At 54.8% G+C, this 23,954-nt stretch overlaps 1 protein-coding gene across 7 annotated transcripts in view; it reads right to left on the bottom strand.

The window, feature by feature from the left end:
• SLC4A2 (solute carrier family 4 member 2) overlaps positions 1 to 23,954 on the bottom strand; it is a 57,351-nt gene that overhangs the window by 10,854 nt on the left and 22,543 nt on the right. For 3 of the 7 annotated variants that reach the window (XM_081834197.1, XM_081834196.1, XM_081834198.1), the window contains 10 exons: positions 16,113 to 16,250; positions 12,473 to 12,656; positions 9,458 to 9,744; positions 8,541 to 8,665; positions 7,322 to 7,548; positions 5,382 to 5,518; positions 3,561 to 3,741; positions 2,874 to 3,009; positions 1,766 to 1,949; positions 1,464 to 1,578 (listed from right to left, as the gene is read on the bottom strand). In XM_081834197.1, coding sequence (XP_081690323.1) covers positions 1,464 to 1,578; positions 1,766 to 1,949; positions 2,874 to 3,009; positions 3,561 to 3,741; positions 5,382 to 5,518; positions 7,322 to 7,548; positions 8,541 to 8,665; positions 9,458 to 9,744; positions 12,473 to 12,656; positions 16,113 to 16,172 — 1,636 coding nt within the window. In that variant the 5' untranslated portion in view covers positions 16,173 to 16,250. Of the gene's footprint in view, positions 1 to 1,463; positions 1,579 to 1,765; positions 1,950 to 2,873; positions 3,010 to 3,560; positions 3,742 to 5,381; positions 5,519 to 7,321; positions 7,549 to 8,540; positions 8,666 to 9,457; positions 9,745 to 12,472; positions 12,657 to 14,889; positions 15,020 to 16,112; positions 16,251 to 18,730; positions 18,751 to 21,437; positions 21,554 to 23,954 lie in introns of those variants that run through there. The other 4 variants (XM_081834199.1, XM_081834200.1, XM_081834195.1 and 1 more) reach the window with 4 other exon arrangements.

Genomic DNA, 23,954 nt, shown 5'->3' with positions numbered 1-23,954 from the left:
CGCACACACATTTCCCCTTACTTTTTAGGAGGCAAAAAGTACATCTTATAGAGTGAAAAATACGGTATGCCTGGTGAATTTTGGACGCTGCCCTTGGGGTCCTTTCTGTGATTCCTAGTTCTCCTGTGCTCCAAGGGGATCCCTTCCAACAATTTTATGATATTCCCTATCCCTGATTAAGTTTGGCGCTTTTGTTTTTGCTATTTATTTTGCCTTTTTGATTTCGAGGCTTTTTCAATTAATTTGTTTTTGTGACTATGTGGAACCTAGTTCAGCTACTGATTGATTATGTGACTGCGGAAATGAATAAACAATGGATAAACAATGACTATCATCAGTGCAGGTTTTTTTTTACTGTATTTTTCCATGTATAAGATGCCCCCTATTTTGGGGGACTCAAACTTAAGAAAACGAACTATGCACTATCCATGTATAAGACGACCCCTTATTTTAAACTTCAAAAATTTAGGGAAAAATATAGTCTTATATGGGACGCGGGTGGCGCTGTGCGTTAAACCACTGTCCTGCTGGGACTTGCCGATCAGAAGGTCAGCGGTTTGAATCCCTGAGACAGGGTGAGCTCCCGTTGCTCGGTCCCTGCTCCTGCCAACCTTGCAGTTCAAAAGCACATCAAAGTGCAAGTAGATAAATAGGTACCGCTCCGGTGGGAAGGTAAACGGCGTTTCTGTGCGCTGCTCTGGTTTGCCAGAAGCGGCTTAGTCCTGCTGGCCACATGACCAGGAAGCTGTATGCCGGCTCCCTCGGCCAGTAAAGCGAGATGAGTGCCGCAACCCCAGAGTCGGCCACGACTGGAACTAATGGTCAGGGGTCCCTTTACCTTTACCTTTTTATAGTCTTATACACAGAAAAATACGCTAATTTTAATTTTTATCATCTACAATACAGTGGTACCTCTGGTTGTGAACGGGATCCGTTCTGGAGCCCCGTTCGCAACTTGAGCAGAACGCAAGCCACATCTGCGCAGGTCACGATTTGCCACTTATGTGCATGACGTCATTTTGAGTGTCTGCATATGCACAAGCGGCGAAACCCGGAAGTAACCCGTTCCGTTACTTCCAGGTCGCCGGGGGACGCAACCTGAAAACTCTCAACCCGAAGCAAACGCAACACGAGGTGGGAGTGTACTGTCTTATTTATGTACTTCGCACAGTACATAGATTATTCCTTTCATTTTATGGACCAGTGGCCTCGTTAGATATTGAATTGCTGTTTTAGGGGTTGTTTTTAAAAGTCCGGAAAGGATTAATTCGTTTTGCATGACTTTCTATGGGAAAGAAGCGCCTTGCTTTTGGAACGCTTTGGTTTTGGAATGGACTTCAGGAACGGATTTGAGAACCAAGGTGCCACTGTAAATAAATACCTCCAAGGCTACGATTCCATGATTCTCTGCCCCCCGGCTCCCCCTGCCCCCCCGAGACTCTCCCCCTCTGCCCCTCCCTTACCCACAAGCACCACGGTGGCCTCTGCGTTGTCTGGGATTTTCTCCAGCAGCTTCAGCTCGTGCTTCGACTTGGACCTGGTGATGGGGCCGGGGAGCGTGGGGGACGCCACTTCGCGCTGCAGAGACCCCCGGGTGGGGGGCGGGGAGAGTGAGAAGCAAGATGGGGAGACTCAGCCGGCTGCCGCGCATCCTTGGTGCACGTGCGCCCCCCCCAGCCGCCCCACCCCAGCCAGGATTCCGGCATTGCATTGCGGGGGGTCAGGCCAGATGGCCTCTGGGGGTCCCTTCCCCGCTTCCTCTCACCTCCTTCTCGATGTCCACCCGGGTCTCGTGCTCCCCGGCGTGGCCCCCGATGAGGGGGTCGGTCACGGTGGGCTCGGCCCCCTCGCCGACGTGGTTGGCGCTGTGGTGGTGGCCCAGCAGGGAGCCCAGGGAGCCGGCTGAGATGTTGCGTGGGAAGGAGAACTCCTTCTCGTCCGAGGGGTGGCTGCGAGGAAGGCCAGCGAGTCAGGGAAGGGGGCTCCGTCCGTGGGGGGGGGGGGCTGGGAAGGATACCCACCAAGCCAAGGGAATCCTCCCTGGGATTATAGTATGACCCTTATTTCCTCCATGGAGGCCAGGGTGCAATACTCCCCCCCCCCATTTTTATCTTTGCAACAACAACAACAACAACAACATCTGAAGGCAGCCCTGCTTAGGGAAGCTTTTAATGTTTAATAGGTTATTGTATTTTAGTGTTCTGTTGGAAACCACCCAGAGTGGGTTTCCCCAGCCAAATGGGCGGGGTATAAACAATAAATTATTATTATTATTATATAAAATTCATTTATACCCCACTCATCTGGCTGGGTTGCCCAAAACACTCGGGGGGGGGGGGCTTCCAAGACATAAAAATTAATAAAACTTCAAACATTAATAGTAATATAAAATTTTATATATGTGTGTGTGTGTGTGTGTGTATATATATAGATATATATATATATAAACCACAATAACTTTAAAATAAACAGCTTATATCAAACAAAGCAACATTCAAGAATCCATCAGGAACTAATAGTAAACAGTAAAATTAAACAGCAAATAATAGTAATAATTAAACAACAACCCTGTGAGGTAGGTCAGGCTGAGGGAGACTGACTTCCAGGGTCACCCACTGAGTTTCATGGCCATGTGTCAGAATTTGAACCCGGGTCCCTTCCAGATCCTTGGGTCCCTGGGTGCTGTTGGTCTACAACTCCCATCGCTCCTGATCGACGGTTCTGCTAGAGAGGGACGATGGGAGCGAGCGCAGCACCCAGGGACCCAAGGCGGAGAGAGAGGCTGCTCTAACCACTCCACCACGCTGTCTCTGTGGTGCCAGAGCTGGCAGGAGGAGGAGCCAGAAACTGCCCCCACCCCCTGCTTGCCTCACCTGTGCTTGAGGAGCAGCGCCCGCAGCACGTTGGCGCGGTCCTCCGCTCGGATCTGGTCTGAAATGATCATCTGCTCCACGACTTGGTGTGCCACCCCTGGCAGGGTCTTCTGGTCCAGGTCGAGGAGGACGGCCCCTGGGGGGAGAGAGCAAGGGGCACTAGCCAGGGGACAAGGGTCTCTCCCATAGACCCCCCTGAAAAGTTCCTCACTGAGCCCCATTTGCACCCAGACCCTCCTGCTGCAGTGAGTTCCACAGCTCCCCAGGGTGCCAAAAGAACCAGACCTGGCCTCCCCCGTTAGCTTAGCTAGTTGAAGGGGGGGGGCAGAAAATGTCAGGGTCGCAGGTTCGATGCCCATATGGGCCACCTGCATATTCCCCCTGCCTTCTCATCGAAGGGCATTGGATTATGGAGCTGTGATTCTGGCATCGCAGGGGGTAAGACTAGATGGCCCTCGGGGACCCCTTCCAACTTGACGTTTCTACAAGTTACAAGGAAGGAGATTCTGGCTCAACTCTGATGACAGTGGAGGAGCCTCTCCTTCCTGGGAGGCCTTTAAGCAGAGCTGGGATGGGATCCCTCAGGGATTCCTGCCTTGCCGGGGGTTGGTCTGGATGACCTTCAGGGGTCCCTTCTGACTCTACAAATGAGCCTCCCCTCTCCCGGTGCCCCTCTGCCCTGCCCACCGTGAGCCAGGGTCCTGCGCAGCTCCAAGAGGCTCCGGAAGGAGAGGGAGGCCACGTGGGGCTTCCCCCAGCGATCCGTCTCCTCTTCCACGTCCTCCTCAAACTTGATCCATCGGGCCGTCTCCTTCCACTGCATCTCCTGGTTCTTGTCCACAATCAGCTCGTTCAGCTCGACAAAGACCTGGGCCGGGCGGAGAGGGTGAGAGCGTGGGAAGAGTGGCTTGCCAAATCATTGGAGTACAGTATTACAATATGTCCCAAACAATGGGAGAAATCGGAAGGATCTCAAGAGAGAAGATAGACAGGGACTGGAAGGCGTTTAAAGGAGATTTGCAAAATCACATTGAAAAACCAGAACTCCTATTGGAATAAACAAGTTCCAAACAATATGGATAACAACCGAAAAAGAAGTAGAATGGTTTAATAGTGTGTGAAAGAAAGTAATAGAAATGGAAAGAAATTGCAATTGAGTAGATTGGAAGCACAGGGATGGTGGTGGGAAAAGGAAGCATGTGTGGGTTTGTAAGAATATTTTTAAGGATTGTATGAAATTTATGTTTGTCTGTATATCCGTAATATGTATGCACAAATGTATAAATGTTGAATTATCTCAATAATATATATATTATATGGATCAGGCCCAAGGAGACCCACGGAACCCAGGCTCCTGTCCTTGCAAGGACTGATCGGACGCAGGATTTGAACACGAGACCAGCCCTCTCCCCCTCCTGTGCTTTGCAGAAACCGGGGTTCAGAAATACTTGCGGCCTCTGATTCTGACTAACAGCCCTGATCAGAACTTGGGGGGCAGGAGAATTTGGGGTGATGGCTAAGGAGCTTCCTCTTCCTGCAAGGGGGTGTTCTTGAGCCCCCCAGGCTCAGAAACACCATGGCCCCCCCTACCCTGAGGGAATTTCCACAATCCAGGCCTGGATTTGTGGGGAGCAAGTGCCCCCCAGGAAACCATGCCAGTGAGTCAAAGAGGCAGGTGGAGGAGGAATCCCAGCCAGACCCCCAACTTAGGGGTCTCTGATAGCCCTGCAACATCTGGGGCCGGCGTCCAGTTTGCCCCAGTGGTCCCTCAGCCCGCCGGCTGCGCCCCCTCCTTCCCACAGCCTCTTGCCAGGGGGTGGCGAGGAAGGCCCCTGCCAGGGGCGCAGGCAAGGAGAGGGCGCAAAATCTGCTAAAAATATTTCCACAGATCATAGAATCATGGAATCATAGAAGAGTTGGAAGAGACCCCAAGGGCCATCGAGTCCAACCCCCTGCCAAGCAGGAAACACCATCAGAGCACTCCTGACATATGGTTGTCAAGCCTCTGCTTAAAGACCTCCAAAGAAGGAGACTCCACCACACTCCTTGGCAGCAAATTCCACTGTCAAACAGCTCTCACTGTCAGGAAGTTCTTCCTAATGTTTAGGTGGAATCTTTTTTCTTGTAGTTTGGAACCATTGCTCCGTGTCCGCTTCTCTGGAGCAGCAGAAAATATCCAGAAGATATTTTTGATGGAAGTCAAAAAAATTGAATAAGATGTAAAAATATGATTAATCACTGTTGAAAATGGTATGTTAAAAAACCAATAAGAATTTATATATAGATAAAATATTTCCACAAATATGTCTATAATAAGATTAATTATTGCCGCATAAGAAAAGGTCTTAAATAGAGGGTTTTTGCACGATATGTGGATTTTCCCTGTGCCACATTCCCTAGGGGGCGCAATCTGGATGCTTCTGCCAGGGGCGCCAGATCACCCAGCTATGGCTCTGCCCCTTTGCCCCCCATCAGGCCACAAATCGCCCCCCTGCCCCCCCCGCTCACCTCGTGGGGCTGCCGGTCCTGCTTCCTCTGCCGGGCGCTGGGCTCCTTGCGGTCCTTGCCAATGTGGACCACCTGGCCTTTGGCGCTCTTCCGGACCAGGTGGCGCCGCACCCCGGGAACGTCCTCAAACCTGTGGCCTGCGGGGTGGAAGGACAAAAGGCCCTGAGTGGGGGGGTGCAGAGAAAGGCCCTGATCCGTCCTCCTTGCGGCTCCCCTACATCCAACTGTCTTCCTGCCAGTCTCTTTGGGTGCCACCTGAGAAAGGTGAAGTACCTGAGCCCCAAGTGCTGTCACGCCATTGGTCAGAAAGATCCTGGGGTCCCTCCCTCCAAAGACAGGGGAGGAAGACCCCCAGGGATCCAGGCCAGGCTTTCTATTTTTGCTGCCTACTTGCGAGTAAACCAGAACAATGACAGCCGAGTGAGCAGGCTAGGATGAACCCAGGGCTCAGAATATTCTGTGTTCTGCCCACTTTTGCTCTTCTGTGCAAAATAGTTTCCCGATTTGACCGCCAGAGACCCCCTGGCAACACCGCAGGGCTCTTGTGTCGCAGCTGGGTAATTTTTCAGTTTGAAAAAAATCCACTCCTGCCTTTCAGGGGGGTTGGACTAGATGCCCCTTGGGGGTCCCTTCCCTTCTAGGATTCAAAGGGGCAGAATTAAAGGAATGAACACCCAGTGAGCGGAAAAGTGAGCGGAAAATGCCACGGATGGCGAAAGGATAGCCCAGGCTTCCTCAACCTCGGCCCTCCAGATGTTTCTGGCCTACAACTCCCATGATGCCTAGCGAGCAGGACCAGCAGTCAGGGATGATGGGAATTGTAGTCTCAAAACATCTGGAGGGCCGAGGTTGAGGGTGCCTGGGATATACCATATAGTTTTGTAGCCATAATTCTGTTTAATGGTTACTTTGTTATTGCTGTTACCCTCTGTTTTTAAAAATGTTTCTTAATGTATTCTCTTCCTCTCTTTCTGTTTTCTATTTTTTCCTTTTCCTTCTCCCTTGTTTACTTTTATTTGCTATAATCACAAGGTGCTCTTTGCCTTTGGAGAGAGAGAGATTCCCAGCAAAGGCAAGCTGCCCGGAAGAAAAATTATTATTATTATTATTATTATTATTATTATTATTATTATTATTATTATTCTGAACCAAACAGTGGATGTATGATTTTTGTGGTTCATGCTGTGGCCACAGACATGTGATCTGATGGTGAATTTGGGGTGACCCAATGCAAAAATCCTGAAGATCTATGGGCTTTTACCTCCCCCCCTCCCAGGCAGCCTCCTTTATCACTAGCATCCCTTATCTCTCTCCCAATCCCACTGATCAGCTGCTTCCTTTCAACACTCCCTTCCCTCTTATTTGCCTTGGTGTCTTTTTCTTAGCAGTTTTTTGCTCCTCCTTTTCTTCTAATTTCTCTCCTCATTGATTTAGTCTTCCTGTTTCTGATCAGCAGCTTCGTTTCAACACCCCCTTCCCTCTTTCTAAAAAAAAAAAAGCACGATCTGCTTTTCGCCCCTGGGCAATTCGGCTCCAGGGACCACACATTCGCTCCATAAGATGCACATTTCCCCTTACTTTTTAGGAAGAAAAAAGTGTTTCTTATGGAGCAAAAAATACGGCAACTCACAAAGCCCTTTATACTCCGCTGCACAACCCCCCTGCCAGGTAGGCCACTGCCTTAATAATAATACTAATACTTTATATACTGCCCTTGATCAAAAGATCCCATTAAGAACACATTTTAGAAGAGCATCAATAATACATAATAACCACAAAAAATAATCCTAATAGCAGCTTTAAAGTGCCAATGATGGTTTCATGGCTTTGCCTAAGAAAGAGTTCATGCCAGGCAGCCAGAGGGCATCCCAGCTGGTGGATTCACACCTGGGACTCCTCCCCCTCTGTGCTCCTCCCCCCCCGCGCCCCCCGCCACTCACTCTTCATGAAGTCCAGGTCGGCGGAGGCCAGGGTCTGGGCCTCGGACTCATCTGTTGGCACCTTGGGGTAGCGGGTCTGCTCGATGCCCGTCATGCTGCCAATGCGCCGGCGCTCGTTGAGGTTGTAGCTGCGGTGCCCGGGCTGGGACTTGGAGAGCGCCCTCCCGGGGGAGCCCGCCTCGGCCATGCTGGGCGCCTCCGTGCCCGCGGGTTCCTCGGCATCTGAGCTGTGAGAGAGGCAGACTCACAGGCGGGCACTGCACCCGCCTCGGGCGCCAAGGAGGCAGCTCTGCGGGGCTGGCATAAAGTGAGGGAAACCTCCTTTCCCTTAACAACTGGGCACCGGTTTCCCCGCAAAATCGCCTTGCCCCAGACCTGCCCGCTTGGCTGCTTCGATCGGCACAACTGGCACTCTTACAGGTGCCGCGCAATGGCCAATCTTGCAGGGTGGCAGCACCTATAACCTTTGGAACTCCCTGCCTAGGGATCTCAAGGTGCCTTCCCTGCTTTCTTTTTGGCGCCCACTAAGAACATTCTTGCTCAGACAGGCCTGCCCAGACGCTCAAAAACCGGCAAGGAGTTTTAATTCTGTTTCTAGTTGGTTTCGACTTTTAGGAAGCCTTCCGGTTGGTCATTCTTCTCTTTGGAAAACAGCTCTGAGGGTTTTTTAACGTGCGAATCCAAAGATTGACCACACTTGCAACTGATGAACGGACTTCCTTGGTTTGGACAAATATATTGATACCTGAAACGAGTTTACACGGAATCGAGGGGGTTATTAGTGACCATATATAGATTAGGATGATAATATCACTCCTCTATAGAATAATCTATAGAAAGGAAAGGGACTTAATTATTACACTGTACATTCTGCATTGTTTTCTGTCTTCTCCTCTGTCTTTCTTTTTCCACACTCTTTTCTTTTCTCTCTCTCTCAATTTCTCTTTTATACATGAAAACCTTTCAATAAAGTATCGATTAAACAATCAGCACATGATTTCATGGAACAAATAGCCTGATTTCAGATGCTGTGGGGAGAGACCCCCCCCAATCACGCAGGGAGCCAGAGCCCACCTTCCTTCAGGGACCCCCCAGGAGGGAGGAGGTGCCCCAAACTCTCTCTCACCCCCTCACTCCCCTCCAGCTGAAATCTGCTGCTCAGGGCAGACCCCCTCCTTCCTCTGGACCCCCTCCCTTCAGGCCCCCACCCCGCACTCACCTGTCTGCTTTGGCCCCCTTGGGAGCTGGGGAGCTCCCAGAGTCCGTTGAGGAGCTATGGGGCATTGTGGGGCTGGCTGCCCCCTCCGCCGGCCGGTCTACTCCATCATCCTCTTGCAAGAAGAACTGAGGGGAGAGAAGCGGGGGGTCAGGGGCTGGGGCCGGGTGCTCCCCTCCCCTCCTCGGCCTTCTGGGGCCAGGAAATTGTATTTTGATCTTGTTTTTTAAGTTGCATTTCAATCAATTGTTTTATATCTGGTGTTAGCAGCCCTGAGCCCAGTCTTGGCTGGGGAGGGCAGGGGATAAATAAAATTTATTATTATCATCATCATCATCATCATCATCATCATCATCATCATTCTACACACAGTTCTACACACCTACAAACACCTTTGCCGTTTCCACCCCCATCCCGAGCTCCGGGGGGGGGGGGCGGGGGGGCGGGATGGCCGTTGTCGTAGCTCAGAGGTTCAATCCCCAGCCTGGCCTGGGATTGCGGAATTTCTGAGTCGGGAGGGAACCCCAAAGGTCATCCAGTCCAACCCCTGGCAATGCAGGAATCTCAGCTGAAGCCTCCATGGCAGAGGGCCGTCCCAGCTCTGCTTAGAAGCCTCCCAGCAAGGAGAGGCTGCTCCACTGGCATCAGAGTTGAGCCGGAATCTCCTTCCTTGTAGAAATGTTGAGTTGGAAGGGGTCCCCGAGGGCCATCTAGTCTGACCCCCTGCGGTGCTGGAATCGCAGCTCCAGAATCCCTGACTGGTGGGCATCCAATCGTAGAGTCAGAAGGGACCCCTGAGGGTCATCCAGACCAACCCCTGCAATTCTGGGATCGCAGACTGGTGGAAACAGCCTCCCTGCCTGAACTGCTGCCGGTCAGTGCTGTCCCTCTGAGCACGTCATGCTGCCCCCCCGACCTACCTGCACCCCCTCTGGAGAGCCGTGCAGGTGCATCAGGTCCTCGGGGGCCTGCTCCGTCTCGGTGTCGCAGGTGTCCTCGTCAGCCTCCTCCTCCCCCTCCTCGGCCTCCTCCTCCTCCTCCTCCTCCTCGATGGTGGGGGTCTCCCCGGGGACGGAGGGGCGCTGCGGCTGCGGCTGCTTCTCCTTCTTCTTCTTGGCCTTCCTGGAGACGCCCTTCTTCCTCCGGGGGTCCGAGGGAAGGTGGCTGGACAGAGGGTGGTGGATGTGGTGGGACGACTGGCGGTGGTCTGTGGGGAGAAGCGGGAAGCGGTGTTGGGGGGGGTGATTTGGGGAGGAGGGGGCCTCCAGGGCCACCAGGAAACCGGCCCAGAATCACAGATGCTATTTAACACCAGTGAAGTCAGCAAAAATGTATCATAAATGCTGGATATGTCAGGAAAAAGAAGGAACCTTTCACCACATGTGGTGGACGTGCCCCAAAGTAAAAGACTTCTGGGAAAGAATTTATAATGAACTGAAAAAAGTGTTGAAAAAAACACATTTATTAAGAAACCAGAAGCCTATTTACTTGGTATAGTGGGGGGGGGGCAAAATCCCCCAAAATGATGTTACTTTTTTCCTGTATGCCACAATAGCTGCGAGAATATTGCTAGCGAAGAATTGGAAGAAATGAAATTTACCAACTATCGAACAATGGTAGATGAAGATGACAGATTATATGGAACATGCCGAACTGACCGGGAGACTCCAGGACCAGAGAGAAGAGATGGTGGAAGAAGATTGGAATAAGTTTAAGGAATATTTGAAAAAAAAAGTTAATATTTAAATCATAGAATAGCTTTGGAAGTAGATATAGGCTGTAGGGTTAGAAGTAGAAGATAGGGTATTTTAAAAATAGTTAGGGTATTTTAAAATAGTATTATTTGTAAGTGATAAAATGTGAAAAATTTTATGGTAAAAGTAAGCGTGATAAAAAAAATGGTTAAAAATTATGATATATGTAAACTGTAAAGATGAGGTAAAATGAAAATCAGATAGGGGGGACTTGGGGAAGCTCACCTAACAATGTTTAGGAAAAAATAAGGATAAGGCAAGAATTTGTATTGTTTTTCTGTTTCTGTTGTTTAGTTGTGTTATAAAATGAATAAAAAAAAATTGGGGGAGGAAAAACCGAAGGTGGAAGCAGCAAGAAGCATCAAGAAGGGGGTTATCTGTCCTGGATCTGGTCCTCAGCAACAGGAAGGAACCGATTGTCCAAGCAGAAGAACTGGGAAACTGGGTTCATCATATGTGGTGGTCTTGTAATAAGGTCCAAACTTACAGGGAAATGTCATATAATGAATTGAAAAGGATGTTCAAAATAACTTTTATAAAAACAAACCAACCCAAAAGGTTTTCTTGTAGGAATTACAGGGACAGAACTACCTAAATTGTATAGTAATTTATTTACCAGGCAGAGGGCCTTCTCGGTAGTGGCACCCACCCTGTGGAACGCCCTCCCATCAGATGTCAAAGCGATAAATAACTACCTGACATTCAGAAGACATCTTAAGGCAGCTCTGTTCAGGGAAGTTTTTAATCTGTGATATTTTAGTGTATTTCTGGTTTTTATGGAAGCCGCCCAGAGTGGCTGGGGAAACCCAGCCAGATGGGCGGGGTACAAATAATAAATTATTATTATTATTATTATTATTATTATTATTATTATTATTATTATTAATGTATGCAACTAAAGCAGCAAGAACATTGCTTGCCCCCAAAACGGAAAGAAGCAGAAGTCCCAGCAAAGGAAGAATGGATACAAAAACTTAGGGAATATACCAAAATGGTGAAACTTACCGGAAGAATAACAAATCAAGATAATTTTTTTATAAAAGAATGGAGATGGTTTATTGAATATTGACAGATAAATTGTAAACAAATAAAAACATTAGCAGGATTAGTGTAATAACCTGCAGTTTTATACGAGTATATATTTACAGCAAATAATTAAATGAGCAAGTTAAATGAACTTGGATTTGCAGAAGATATTAAGAAATAAATTTAAGGAGCCGCAGAAAAAGGGGGAAGGAAGTCAAATTTTGGAATGTCGAATTGATTGTAAAACTAATGAAATGTATAAATCTGAAAAGTCTAAATAAAAAACTAAGAAAGAGAGAAAGAGAGAAAGAAAGAAAAAGAAAGAAACTGAGGAAGAAGTGATCCTGTACAAAGAGAAAACTGCCAGGCCCCGTTGCCTGGTGCTGATAATGCGAAGGTTGCAGGTTTGACCCCCATGTGGGGCAGCTGCAGATTCCTGCCTTCCGGGGGTCAGACTAGATGACCCACAAGGTCCCTGCCAACCCTACAATTCTAGGATTCTAATAAAAGGAAGCGAATCCAGGCACAGCCTTGGTCATGAGAGGGTCTTCAAGACCCCCCCCCAACCAGCTGCCATCCTTGGACTAGATGGCCCCAGGAGGGCCCTTCTGAGTCTAGGAAGCCTTCCCTCGGCCACCATGATTCCCGGGACAAGCGCTGCAAGCCTAGGAGGCCGGGCAAAGGCGACTTCCCCCCAGACCCAGAGATAGACTTCCTCAGGACATGGGTGCTCCACTCAACCGCCACTCGCAGACCAACCTGAATGTGCCGGACACCTGCTTGGCATCTAGAAGGCGCCAGGCTCACTTTCCAGCTGGGGCCGGAGCTCTGGTGCCTTTATGGTCCGGTTTTTAAATGTATATAGTATAGCTTTAATTCTATCAATCTGTTAATGCTTGATTCCCCCCCAGCAGTGTTTTTAGCTGTCCTTATTTTTATTTTTAAGCTGCCTTGAATCCCTGCCAGGGGAAGAGGCAGGGTCTAATAATAATAATAATAATAATAATAATAATAATAATAATGGCAGCTCTGCATTCTCCACCCACCCCATTTCCTCCCCCCCACCCTCCCAACACAGCCTGCCTTCTGCCCCCCAGCAGACCCCCCCGGCCTGGATGCAGCATCCCTCCTTGCTCCCCCCCAAATAAAACTTACACTCAAAGTCCTCCTCGCTGTAGCTCCGCCCAGCCTCCTCCACGTTGCGCGGGTGCGAATCCTGCAGGATCTCCTCAAAGCGCTCCACCCGCAGGGCTTTGCTCAGGTCCTTCTCTTCCTCCTCCTCGGCCGCCTTCTGCCCCCCAAAGGTGGGCGATGTGGGGCTGGGCCCATCCTGCTCCGGCTGTGGAAGAAGCCCAGAGGCTGAGAGGGGAAGGAGAGAGACCCCCCCTGCGCCCTGCTCCCCCTCCCACCTGCAGAAGCTCCACCTGCTGAGCCTGACTGCTCTTCTCTGGGGTCAGTGGCTCTGCCTTGGGTGGGGTCAGACTAGATGACCGTTGGGGGTCCCTCTACAAGGCGGGAGAGGAGCTTTGCAGGAGAAACCTCTGGGACTCTGTGCTTCTCTCTCCTCCATTCCAGCTTTCTGGAAGTCGGTTATCTGCCTGCCTGCCAGGGGCTCTTCAGTTGCCATTCCTGCCTGGCAGGGGTGGTTTGGATGCCCACTGGGGGTCCCTCCCTTCTCTACAATGCCAGGCGCAGCCTCCTCCTCCCTCGCAGGCTCCCCAAACCCCACAGGATTAACCGGCTGTGCGACTACTGCATGTGAAAACAGGGAGTTTAAAAGGGGGGGGCGCAACTCAGTAACTCCCCCCCCCCAAAGAGACGTTCTGCTTGCCAGGACGGGGCTCCAGAGCAGCGCCAGCCTGTGCCAGGGAAGAGGCTGCTGGAGGGACGTGTGGCACGAGGGAGGGGGCAGGCAGGTGGAGAAGCCCCCTCCCTCCCCCCCAAGTTCCTGCCCATCCCGCGAGGGGCCCTGGAGGGGGGGTCCCCCTCTCCCTACCTTCGCCATGCCAAGCTGTGCCCCCCCGCCCCCGAGGCTGCCCCTCCGCTCTCCCTCCTGCCCGTCTCTCTGCGCCTCCTTCTTCGCCGGCCTGGCGCTTTATGATGCTGAGCTCCTCCCGGGCCGGGAAGGTCACTTCGCCCGCAGAGAGGAGGCGGCAGGCGGATCCGTCCCCTCTTGCCACTCCAAATATTGACGGGGAGAGGCCCCCCCTTGCGCCGGCAGACACCCGAGCAGATTAGCCGGCAGGAGGGGGGGGAGGAGGAGAAGGAGGTGGTCCCCCCCCCCCAGGACTCAAGGTGACAGCTGCATGGAGGCTCCCAGGGAGAGGGGGGGCATTGCTTCCTGGCCCCCCCAAAGTGCTTCACGGGGAGGGGCTGGCTGCCCTCCCCCTCCCCGGAGCCCCCGAGGCTGGGCGGGTAAGAGGATCTCCTCTTCGGGAGAATTTTTGCATTGCTATCGGCCAGGGATGCTCCAGGTGCGAATCCTGCATTGCAGGGGTTGGACTGGATGACCCTCGGGGTCCCTCTAAATCCCCATTTCTCAAGAGGGGGTGCACAGAAAGGCCCCTAACTTGCCCAAGGGGGAGGGCAGGAATATCCTGGGACAGGCCCCCCCAGCCCATCCCTGCCACTCATGGGGGCCCCTGGCAACCCCCCCAAGAAGCCCAGCAGGGCTTAGGGTCCCCCTCTGGAGGGCCCCAAAGAGGAGCAACCCCCCCATGCCACCATGTAAGTCCTGGAACATGTGGCAATAATGGCGCGTGCCTCTGAGCATGTACAGAGTGCTTTCTGTCTCCGCAGCACAGGCAACAGCCCACGCCCCCACGGAGCCAAGGGCAAGAGGTACCCTGGGCTGGGGGGCCCTAGAGATTTGAGCCATGACCCCCAGCACACGCTCAGGGGAGATTTGGGAGAGATTCACTTTGGTGTCCCATCTAAACCCGTTTTCGTTTAATTTGCATCTGAAAAGGCATCTGGTCGTAAAATATCTCCAGGTGGTTTAAAGTTGTCCGTAAAATGTTTAAAAGGGCTGTAAAGCACTAAAACTAACAGTGGAAATGAATGAAATGAGCTCTGAGTGAAAGGGCTGCCAAGCGGGCACCAATCACTTGGCTGGCGTCAAGTGGCAGGGAGTTCCACAGAGAACGTGCTGCTGAATTAGTCCTCCCAGCTTCTCCCTTTCCCCCCACCTCCCTCTCCCCCACCTCCTACCCCTCTCCAAGTCACCCAGGAGGGGGTCTCTCCTCTTCCTGCCCCCCACCCAGCAAGCAGTGCTTGGCACCCAAGACAGGGGAACTCCCGGCCTCTGGTGAAAGTCTGCCCCCACCACACGCCCTCACTTGAGTGAGGGGGGGGGAACCTCCCAGCTCCCTTCTCCTTTGCTGAAATGCCCCCCAGGCAGGAATTGCCCCATGGGAGATGAGAGCTGGTGTTCCCACCCTGCGGGCGTCAGGAGAAAGCTGCACCCAGAGACCCCCCTGCCGCCCCCTCCCCTCCATTCCCCCCCCCCCCGGCACCCAGGCCTCCCCAGGTGACATCCCTCAGCCTGGCAGTGCCTGGGGGGTTGGCCTTACCTGTGGGCAGAGCAAGAAGTCCATGGCAGCCCAGGGTGTGTGGGTGTGTGTGTTTGGGGGGGAGGAAGGGGGGGTCCCAGCAGCACCCAGCCCTGCTGCCTTCTCCCAGACGCTCCTTCCTGGGTCACGGGACTCGCCCAGTTGGGGGGGGGGACTGGGGAGCAGGCAGCCATGCAAAGGGTTAATCATTAACCCCACAGGAGTTCAGAGCAGGCGGTTCCCAGTGGGGCAGGCTGGCGGCTGGATCCCCCCAGGGCCATAGGAGCCAGCTCCTGGGATCGCAGCCCCTTTGGCCCCCCCATAAAATATTTGAGGGGACCGGGACCCCCAAAGTCGACGGGCATTGCCATTTCAAGGGGGTGTTGATGATGCCCCACCTGCTGCCCTCCAGGAAGTGGGGCTGATGTGAGGGGAGGGGGCCAAACAGCGGGTGGGTGGGAGGGAACAGAAAGCTCCCCCCCCCTGCTGCAATCCCCCCACCCAATTAAAGGGCTGGAGCACTTTGCACATGCTCTGGAGCTACATCCTGGGAACTCAGTTCTGGGGGTGCTGCAGAAGGTCAGCCGCAGGAAGGGGGTCAGCAAGTTCTCCCCCCCCCAACCTGCTCTGGACCTCTGCACCAGCCCCACCTTGACCAAGGGGGCGAGGACACATATCCCAGCATGCACTGCTCTCCCCATCTCCCAGGAGGCCTGTGGGTCGGCCTGGGATTCCTGACCCTTCCTGCAAGGTCCCAGCAGGCAGCAGTTCCACAGGGCTCCCTGAAAAGGCTTTTGGGGGCTTGAGGGGGGGGCAGGGGGCGGCTGGCGCACTGCAAAGCAGGGGCTGCCCCACGGCTCCTTCCCTTCCCTGGCAGGCCTCATCCTGCACGTCTGCAGGCAGAAATTCAACCGACAGAGCTCTTCCCATGCCCTCCAGGCTGCTGTGATTTTGCCTGTTGGAGCCCAGCTTCACCCCGGGCTCTGTTCTGAGCTCTGCCCCACACAGGACTGGAGGGGCTGAGCCAGGTGCCCCGTGGGCTGGGGAAAGAGGTGGGCAGCACATGGCACAGTGCCCGCTTGCGCCCGCTCTCCTGGCACCGCTTCCCAATGGAGCAAACCAGGCTCACCTTTCTGGAGCATCTCAGGCGTCGGAAGCCCCCTGCCCGGCCCCCGCCCAGCCCCCCCCCGTGGCCCCTGTGAGGTCCAGAGAGGCTCACCTGAGGGCCGGCCTCTGCTACTCACCCCCTCAACGGCCCCGGAGACCATGCGGTGGAGGTCAGAGGAGACCTGCGGGCGACTCATGGCGGGCTGTGGGCAAAGGCCCCTCTAGCCTTTCTCTTTCTCCCTGGCACTCAGAGGGCAGAGTGAGGGCACCATAACCTGCAGAGAGAGAGAAAAAAAGCCAATTATCACAGAATCAGGGACCCCCCCAAGGTCATCTAGCCCAACCCCTGGCATGGCAGGAATCTTTTGCCCAAGGTGGGGATGAATCCCCGACTCCGATCCAGATGAGGGGCCTTCTACCCGCCTGGCTGCCCACAGGGTAAATGGTACCTCTGGGGGCTTGGAAGATGCCCCCCCCCGGCAAGAACCATCCACAGAATGCAGAGGGAGGGACTTTGGGCAAGGCAGATGCCCCCTTTCCCCTCCAGAGGGGGTCCCTGATCGTGGCCCCTGCCAGGCGGGCTCCGACAGCGCCAGCGGGGCAGGAAAGAGCTCTTTCCGGTGCCCAGCGGGCAAAGTCGGGATCCCATGTCTCATGAAATAAAGAAGGAGGAAATCGGAGGAGGAATTGGGCAGCGGGAGGGAGGGAGTTTGGGGGGGGGGAGAGGATTGCAAGCAGAGCTTGGCTGGCCCCCTGCCAGGGATTCCTGCATTGCAGGGGAGGGGTGGGGCTGGATGACCCTTGGGGGTCCCTGCCGAGGAGGCGGCACCTGAGCAGGGAGGCCAGGGGGAGAGGCGGGGGCACCCCTGGAAGAGGACCAGGGAGGCGGCACTGGGGGCTTTGGGGCTGAGAGGAAAGTGTGGGGCCCCCCTCGCTCTCAGCACTGGAATTCGTGGACAAAACTGGATGTCGGAAGATTCCCAAGGGATCTTGTGGGGCAGGGATTCCACACGGCTGGATTTTCCTGGAAATGACCAGGGTTTGGGCAGCAGAATGGCGTCCGGGCGGTTTTTTGCCAAATCAGTAAAATGTCCAGGAACACCCAGACATATAGCAAGGGTGGTAAATTACAACAAAGCCCCCAAACTTGATATTTTTGGGGAGATGTTAAAGGGGGACAAAAAAAAAACAAAAAACAAAAAGCTCTGGACAAATTTTCACTTTTGGGAATCTGGGAACCCTATTGCAGGCCAGAGCTAGACTGTGGAACTCCCTGTCACAAGAGGGAGGCTTGGCCACCATGAAAAGAGGACTGAGCAAATCTGTGGAGGAGGAGAGGGCGATGGCTGGGCTCTCCCTCCCCAGCCAGAGGCAGCAAGGTTCTGCTGGAAACCAAGGGAGGAGTTCGAATCCTGCTTGTGGGTTTCCCTTGGGGGCCCCTGGGATGAGATGGCTTCCTCCCTTTGCCTTCCTCCAGCAGCCAGGCTCTGTTGACGTCCTTACAGAACCTTCAGGCCCAGAGGCAGTCTATCTGGACTCTGCGGTGCAATGGGGCATTCGGACGCTGCACCCGATGGGCCCCCTTTGGCCTGATCCTGCAGCTTTCTCCTTATGCTCTGCTTCCTGGGTTCAGCAAGGGAATCCCTGTTCACCCAGGGCATGTTAGGAGCCCACGTGGAAAGAGACCCCTGGGAATTTCCTGTCCCCCCACAAACACCCCCCATCCTGCTCAGGACCCCCTCCTTCTGCGGCCCCCATCTCAGGGTGGGGGTGTCCCCGCCATCGCTTCCCAAGCTGCACATCTACAAATAGTTCCGCCTTCGACCTCGCTGCCTCGCAGGGGGTTGGTCTGGATGACCCCTGGAGGCCCCTTCCTGCAAAGGCCAGCGGCCTCTTCCTCTGGGAAAGCCTTCTTCCTCCTCGCAGCTGCTGCAATGGCCTGACCCCGGGAAGATTCCTGCATCCCAACGAGGAGGAGGAGGAGGAGGAGGAGGAGGAGTGCGGTCTCCCCGTTGGGCCGGGCGGGTGAGGCAGAGGCCACGCTTGTCTTGGCCTGACGCTCTCCCGCGGCAGCGGGTGCCAAGAGCAACGCCAGGCACAGAGGGGGATCGGGTCCCCCCAGGCAGCCGGTGCGGCTGGTCTGATCCGGCCCAGGCTCAGCTCCCCCCCAATCTGCCGCCTGCTTTCTTGCCATGAATCGCACTCGTGACTCAAGAGAGCTCTGGGGTTGCCCAGCATGAGTCCCTGTGCCCCAGAGCAGGGAGGGTGGCAGGGGGTCTCGGGGCATCTGGGCGGGGTGGGGGGAGGGCACTGGGAGACAGGCACTGGGAGCCTTCAAAGGGGAACGTGGCGTTGGGGGGACCCCAGGCGGTCATCTAGCCCAGCCCCCCACAATGCAGGAGTTGCCCCTGACGGAGGAGAGTCATCGCATGAAAGAACTGAAGGCTTGGGACCCCAAGAGGTCATCCAGACCAACCCCCTCCCCTGAAATGCAGCAATCACAGCAAAAGTGTGACAAAAGTGTAACAGAGCGCCATCCCACCTCTGCTTCAAAACCTCCAGGAAAGGTGGGTAAAGTGGCCTCTGTGAACGTGCAGAGGGCCTTTTGCTCAGGCTGCTGGGTGCAGCGTCCTTTCTGGAAGCCAGACAGTTTTTGCCTCCACCCCCCAGGGCCTGTCCAGACCCCCCACCTCTGACGATTGAGCCCCCCTTTGCCCCCCACCATCGTGGGGCTGGGCTCCCCCCCTTTGCTCACCTCCGTCGCTCCCCCAGCGACCAGCTGCCCCTGCCTCCAGCTGCCAAGTGAGGGACAGCAGCTTCCCGCCACCTCTTATGGCTCCCCCTGCGCCTCGTGATGCCAGCTGAGCGGTGACTGTCCCTCACAAGGGACGCTCACTCAGCCTGCTGTCACCCACAGGGCCGAACTCTGGCTCGCCCTGCAGGGAGGGGGACACACACACATTCCAGGCAGGACCCACAGGGGCACCAGGTTCTCACAGCACCCCACAAAACATCCAGCCCCCCATGCCAGGTCTGGCAATTCCTGCCCTGCTGGGATTCCTGCCTCACTGGGGTTGGGCTGGATGACCCTCGGGGTCCCTTCCGAGTCTACAAGGCTAAGCTCCTGGTTCCAGATCCCACCTCCCAACTGGCAGGCCCCCCCCCCCGGCATTGTGGGCTTCTCTGCCTGCCTCCTTTGTGAGGCTCCCTGGCTGGTCGGGCAGGAATGGCACTCAAGGCCCAGGCAGCCCCCTCCCCAAATAAGGTAAAGGGACCCCTGACCATTAGGTCCAGTCGTGGCCGACTACGGGGTTGTGGTGCTCATCTTGCTTTACTGGCCGAGGGAGCCGGCATACGGCCTCCGGGTCATGTGGCCAGCATGACTAAGCCGCTTCTGGCGAACCAGAGCAGCGCACTGAAATGCCGTTTACCTTCCCGCCAGAGCGGTACCTATTGATCTCCTTGCACATTGACGTGCTTTCGAACTGCTAGGTTGGCGGGAGCAGGGACTGAACAATGGGAGCTCACCCCGTCGGGGGGATTTGAACCGCTGACCTTCTGATCCACAAGCCCTAGGCTCAGTGATTTAACCCACAGGCCTTAATCTCTGCTTCTCAGAGAACAGAGCAGAGCAAGTGGCGGCAGGCGACTCGAGCAAGTGAGCCCTTTCAGATTCCAAGGATGCCCAAGCAGCCCCCCAAGCCCACTCCAATGCAGGGGTGCGAAAAAGAGCCCCCCTCCCCACTCTCTCAGCCATGACATCTTTTTGCTGAGACAGCATCCCTTGCTTGGCAGTGGGCTGGACTAGAGGGCCTTTGGGGGTCCCTTCCAACTCTCGGGTGCTATGGCTCTGCCTGGATCCTGCCAGCCTGAGGGGCCAGTGACTCCTGTCCCAAGGCTTTCACAGCCTGCCCCCAACCCCCCCCCCCTTGCACAAGATAGGCAGGTTGGGGGGCAGAAGAGGAAGAGGGTTCCACAGCACCCTCTGCTGGAGGAGCGCAGGAATGCCGGCCCCAAACCAAGCACAGAGGAGCCCCTTTTTCTCTTGATGGGGGCAGGGGGGACCCTGCAACCGCCCCCCCAGAATAGGGCTGGACTCCAACTCCCATCAGCCCCCAGTGTCAAAGGAAGTAGCCCCTCCAGACATGATGACTGGCAGCTGGAGGACCATGAACAGAATCTAGATTTAATCTTTCTGGGCAGGGAAACACTTTCCTAAACTGCATCCGTGTTCATTTGCTAGGGATGGAGAAGTGGGGCAGGCGTGGGGGGGGAGAGGAAGCTCCCCCCAGGCCAGGCCAGAGGTCAGAGCCAGGACCCCTTAACCCCGGTTCAAGTGCAGAGGCCGACAGCCCCACATGGAGACCCCAGGGATGGAGAGGGCGCTTTCTTCGGAAGAGGGTCAGTCTGCCCCATCTCTGGGGCAGGGGCTCAAAAGACTAGTGCGCCCCCCACAGAATAACCCCCCCCAGCCCATGTACCCGCCCCTCTGAATAAGCAGATTCCTTTCCTTAATCCGGCCGCCCTTGTGTGTAGCAGGAGGGGAGGATTAAGGGCCGGTAAACAAATTTCAGATTGTTCTGGGGAAAGCCGAGCTGAGAAGAGGGGGCCAGACTGGTTCTCACGGGTGGGAGAGTCCGGCGGCCGCACACTCCTTCCCCAGCCCAGCAGGAAGGATCGGAGTCATGGGATTGCAGAGTGGGACCCCTGAGGGTCATCCAGTCCACCCCCTGCAACGCAGGGATCTCGGCTCAAGCATCCGGGACAGAAGGCCAGTCAAGCTCTGCTGAAAAACCTCCACAGACTCCCAAGGAAATCGGTTCAGCTCTTCTTCCCGTCAAAAAGTCCTCCCTGACATCCGGCCGGAATTTCCTTTCTTGCAACTTGAATCCATTGCTTTGGAGTCCTGATGCAGAATCTGAATCTCCTTCCTTGCTCTCTGCCTGCATTCATCAGGGCTAAGCCTCTGGGCACGTGCAAAGTGCCTTTCCCACACACGCTGGGGGTGTTGGAAGAGGACCGACCTGCCTCCCCAAGAGGGAATGTTTACTCCAAGGGTGCTGCTTGCAGGAGGTGGGGAGGGGGACAGGGAAACATTGCCACAAAGATGGCCATCTGCCAGAGGGTTGGACTAGATGTCCTTCAGGGTCCCTTCCAACTCTACAGTTCTAGGTTTCTGCACCTGGGGAAAGCTCTGTCCTCAGACAGTCGATCTCCCAGCATGCAGGGGGGTGCAGCCGTTGCAGACCCTCCACTGCCTCCCTTTAATCTAAGCACTAATGCACACGGGGGGGGGGGGAGGAAGGGCACTCTGCACATGCTTCAAACTGCTCTGCCCCCATTGCAACCCAGTCCTGCTCCTGCAGCCCCCCATTGGGCCTGCCCCACCCAGGAACTGGCACCTCTCTGGCCCCCTCCAGGACCCCCGCCCAGGGGCCCCAACGCCTACCCTCCCTGCCTACCTTGGGGTGCCAAGGCGGTGGAGGCCAGCAGCCTCTGAGCGGCACCTGCGAGGCTTCTCTCTCGCCCCGGCTCCTCTCTGCCACGCTGCCAATCTCCTGCCTTGGCACCCAGGCGCTCGCCTCCTCCTGAGCCACTCCCCCCTGCGCCACCCAAATATTTCACGGGGCTTTAAGCGGCGGACAATAGGTCCTTGTGGCAGAGGGAGACGCCGGGCAGATCAGATCCCGGCCAGGCTGGGCCAAAGACCCCACAGCGGCTGACACCCCCCCCGCACCACTCAGCGTTTAATTACAGACTGACGCACCTCCTGAAGTCACATTCCAGGGGCGAGCCCCAACTGGCCCGCCTGATCCCACTAAGGCGATTATGGGGGGGGCGGGGGGGCTGTCAAAGTCGCTTCAGAGAGGCAGCCTTTCACCCTGGTTCTCCGGAGGACAGACTGTGCCCCAGTCTCCTGACCCTGGGAGAGGGGGCTGCAGCCAGCAGGCAGAATTACAGGACTGCAGCATTGAAAGGGACCCCAAAGGGTCATCCAGACCAACCCGCTGCAATGCAGGAACCGCAACTGGAGCATCCGCACAACCTCTGCTTGGAAACCTCCAGGGAAGGAAAGTCTCCCTGTCTTGAGAGATCTTCCTAAGGCTGAGTTGGCATCTCAAACTCTTGAACCTTTATTGGCATTTATGCCAGATTGCAGTAGGGTTTTCCACAATAAAAACCTAAATCTCATGCTTAAGTTAATGTATAACGTTATAGGATACACTTCGTTTCGTGTGGCAGAAACGTGGCCACTATCTGAATCTTATAGGTCAGGAAGGGGACCTTGTCTTTGTCCAGATGTCGCTCCCCACTAACAACCAACTGATGAACCAACTTCGATCGAATGGTCTCATCTCAGGGACAGTGCAAAAGAACATGCGTGACCCAGTCTAGTTGTGTCATAGAATCGCAGTCGGGTTGGAAGGGACCCCAGGGGTCATCCAGTCCAGCCCCTCCAATGCAGGAATCTCAGCTCAAGCATCCCTGAGAGATGGTCATCCAGCCTCTGCTGAAAAGCCTCCAGGAAAGGCGAGTCCACTCTGTGAGTGGCGTTTTCAGCACTCCCCCCTGCAGGACTGGCAAAGGGGTCCCATTCAGTCTTGCTAGCATGGACGCCCTGTGGTCATTCAGGGTGGTCCAAGGGGAGATTCCCCAAATTGGTTCCGAAGTTCTTGGAAATGGTCGTCTAGCCACCTGTGTCTAGTTCTCTCAAATGCAGGATTTCCCGATCAGCAGTGCAGTCAGCATCTCCTTTCCTGCCTTTTAATTTGTTATTACTTATTGAATTTATGATGCCCTCCAACACAACATCTCACAGATCTCAATTCGGCAGCTTGCGTCCTGCTTCCTAGAGCCGCAGAAAACCAGCTTGCTCCACCTTCCCTTGAGATATTTGACGATGGCTCTCATATCTCCTTTCAGTCTCCTCTTTTCCAAGCTAAACATCCCCACCTCCTTCAACCGTTCCTCATCAGGCTTGGTTTCCGGACCCTTGACCATCTTGGTCTCCGTCCTCTGCCCCCCTTCCAGCTGGTCAGCATCCTTCTTATAATGTGGCTCCCAGAACTGGACCCAGGACTCCCAGGTGGGGTCTGACCAAGGAAGAACCGAATGCTCTGGAGGGCAGGATCCGAACTCAGGGCTTCAAGTTGCAAGAAAGGAGATTCTGACTAAATTGTGGGAAGAACTTTCTGAGGGCAAGAGCCGTTGGGCAGTGGAGCTGCCTCCCTGGGAGGTGGAGGTTTCTAAGCAGAGGTTGGAGGGCCACCTGCAGGGGCCTAATCAGGGGGGTGGACTACAGGACCTTTGGGGACCCCTTCCCACTCTGCAATTCTAGCACTCCATGGCTTTTGCAGGGAGAGAGGCACAGGCGCTACGAGAAAGCGCAAAGCCTTCCAAGGAGGACGAAGGTCACTCTGGGAAGGGATCACGTTCAGCCACATCCTTCCTGCTCCTTCTATTGGCACCTCCGCCCTGGGGGGGGGGGGGCAGGGACTTCTTCTCAGACAGGATTGCCTCTCCCCTCCTGCAATTCCTTTCACGTTTGCTCCCCACCTCCCCAGATTGCTTCAGGACCGCCCCCCCATGCGCTGAGACAGGCTCAGCGGATCCCTGCTTATTTGACCACAAGGGGTCAAGTAGGGCTGCTTGTCAAAGGGGGTTTAAAACTGGGGGGGGGGATGAAGGAGGACAGTGAATCTTGGGGGCTTGGAAGGGGTCTGACTGCAGCAGAGAGAGATGGAGAAGGCTTTGGGTTTTGATGGAGTTGCCTGATTCACTCCTGGACCACGAGAGCAAAGAATCCGACAGTTTGTAGGGACCCCAGAGGGTCATCCAGCCCAACCCCCTGCAGTGCGGGACCCACAGCCAAGGCTTCCATGACAGGTGGCTTAAAACCCTCCTCCCCACACTGGCCTCTCTGCCTGGGCCCCAAGAGGAAAAGGGCTGGCCAGAAATACCCTCTCTCAACTGGGCGC

Source organism: Podarcis erhardii (genome assembly GCF_964252035.2).
Source record: "Podarcis erhardii genome assembly, chromosome: 12".
Taxonomy (NCBI): Eukaryota; Metazoa; Chordata; class Lepidosauria; order Squamata; family Lacertidae; genus Podarcis; species Podarcis erhardii.
The sequence above is the reverse complement of the archived record's forward strand: the minus strand, read 5'-3'. Positions and strand labels throughout refer to the sequence as shown.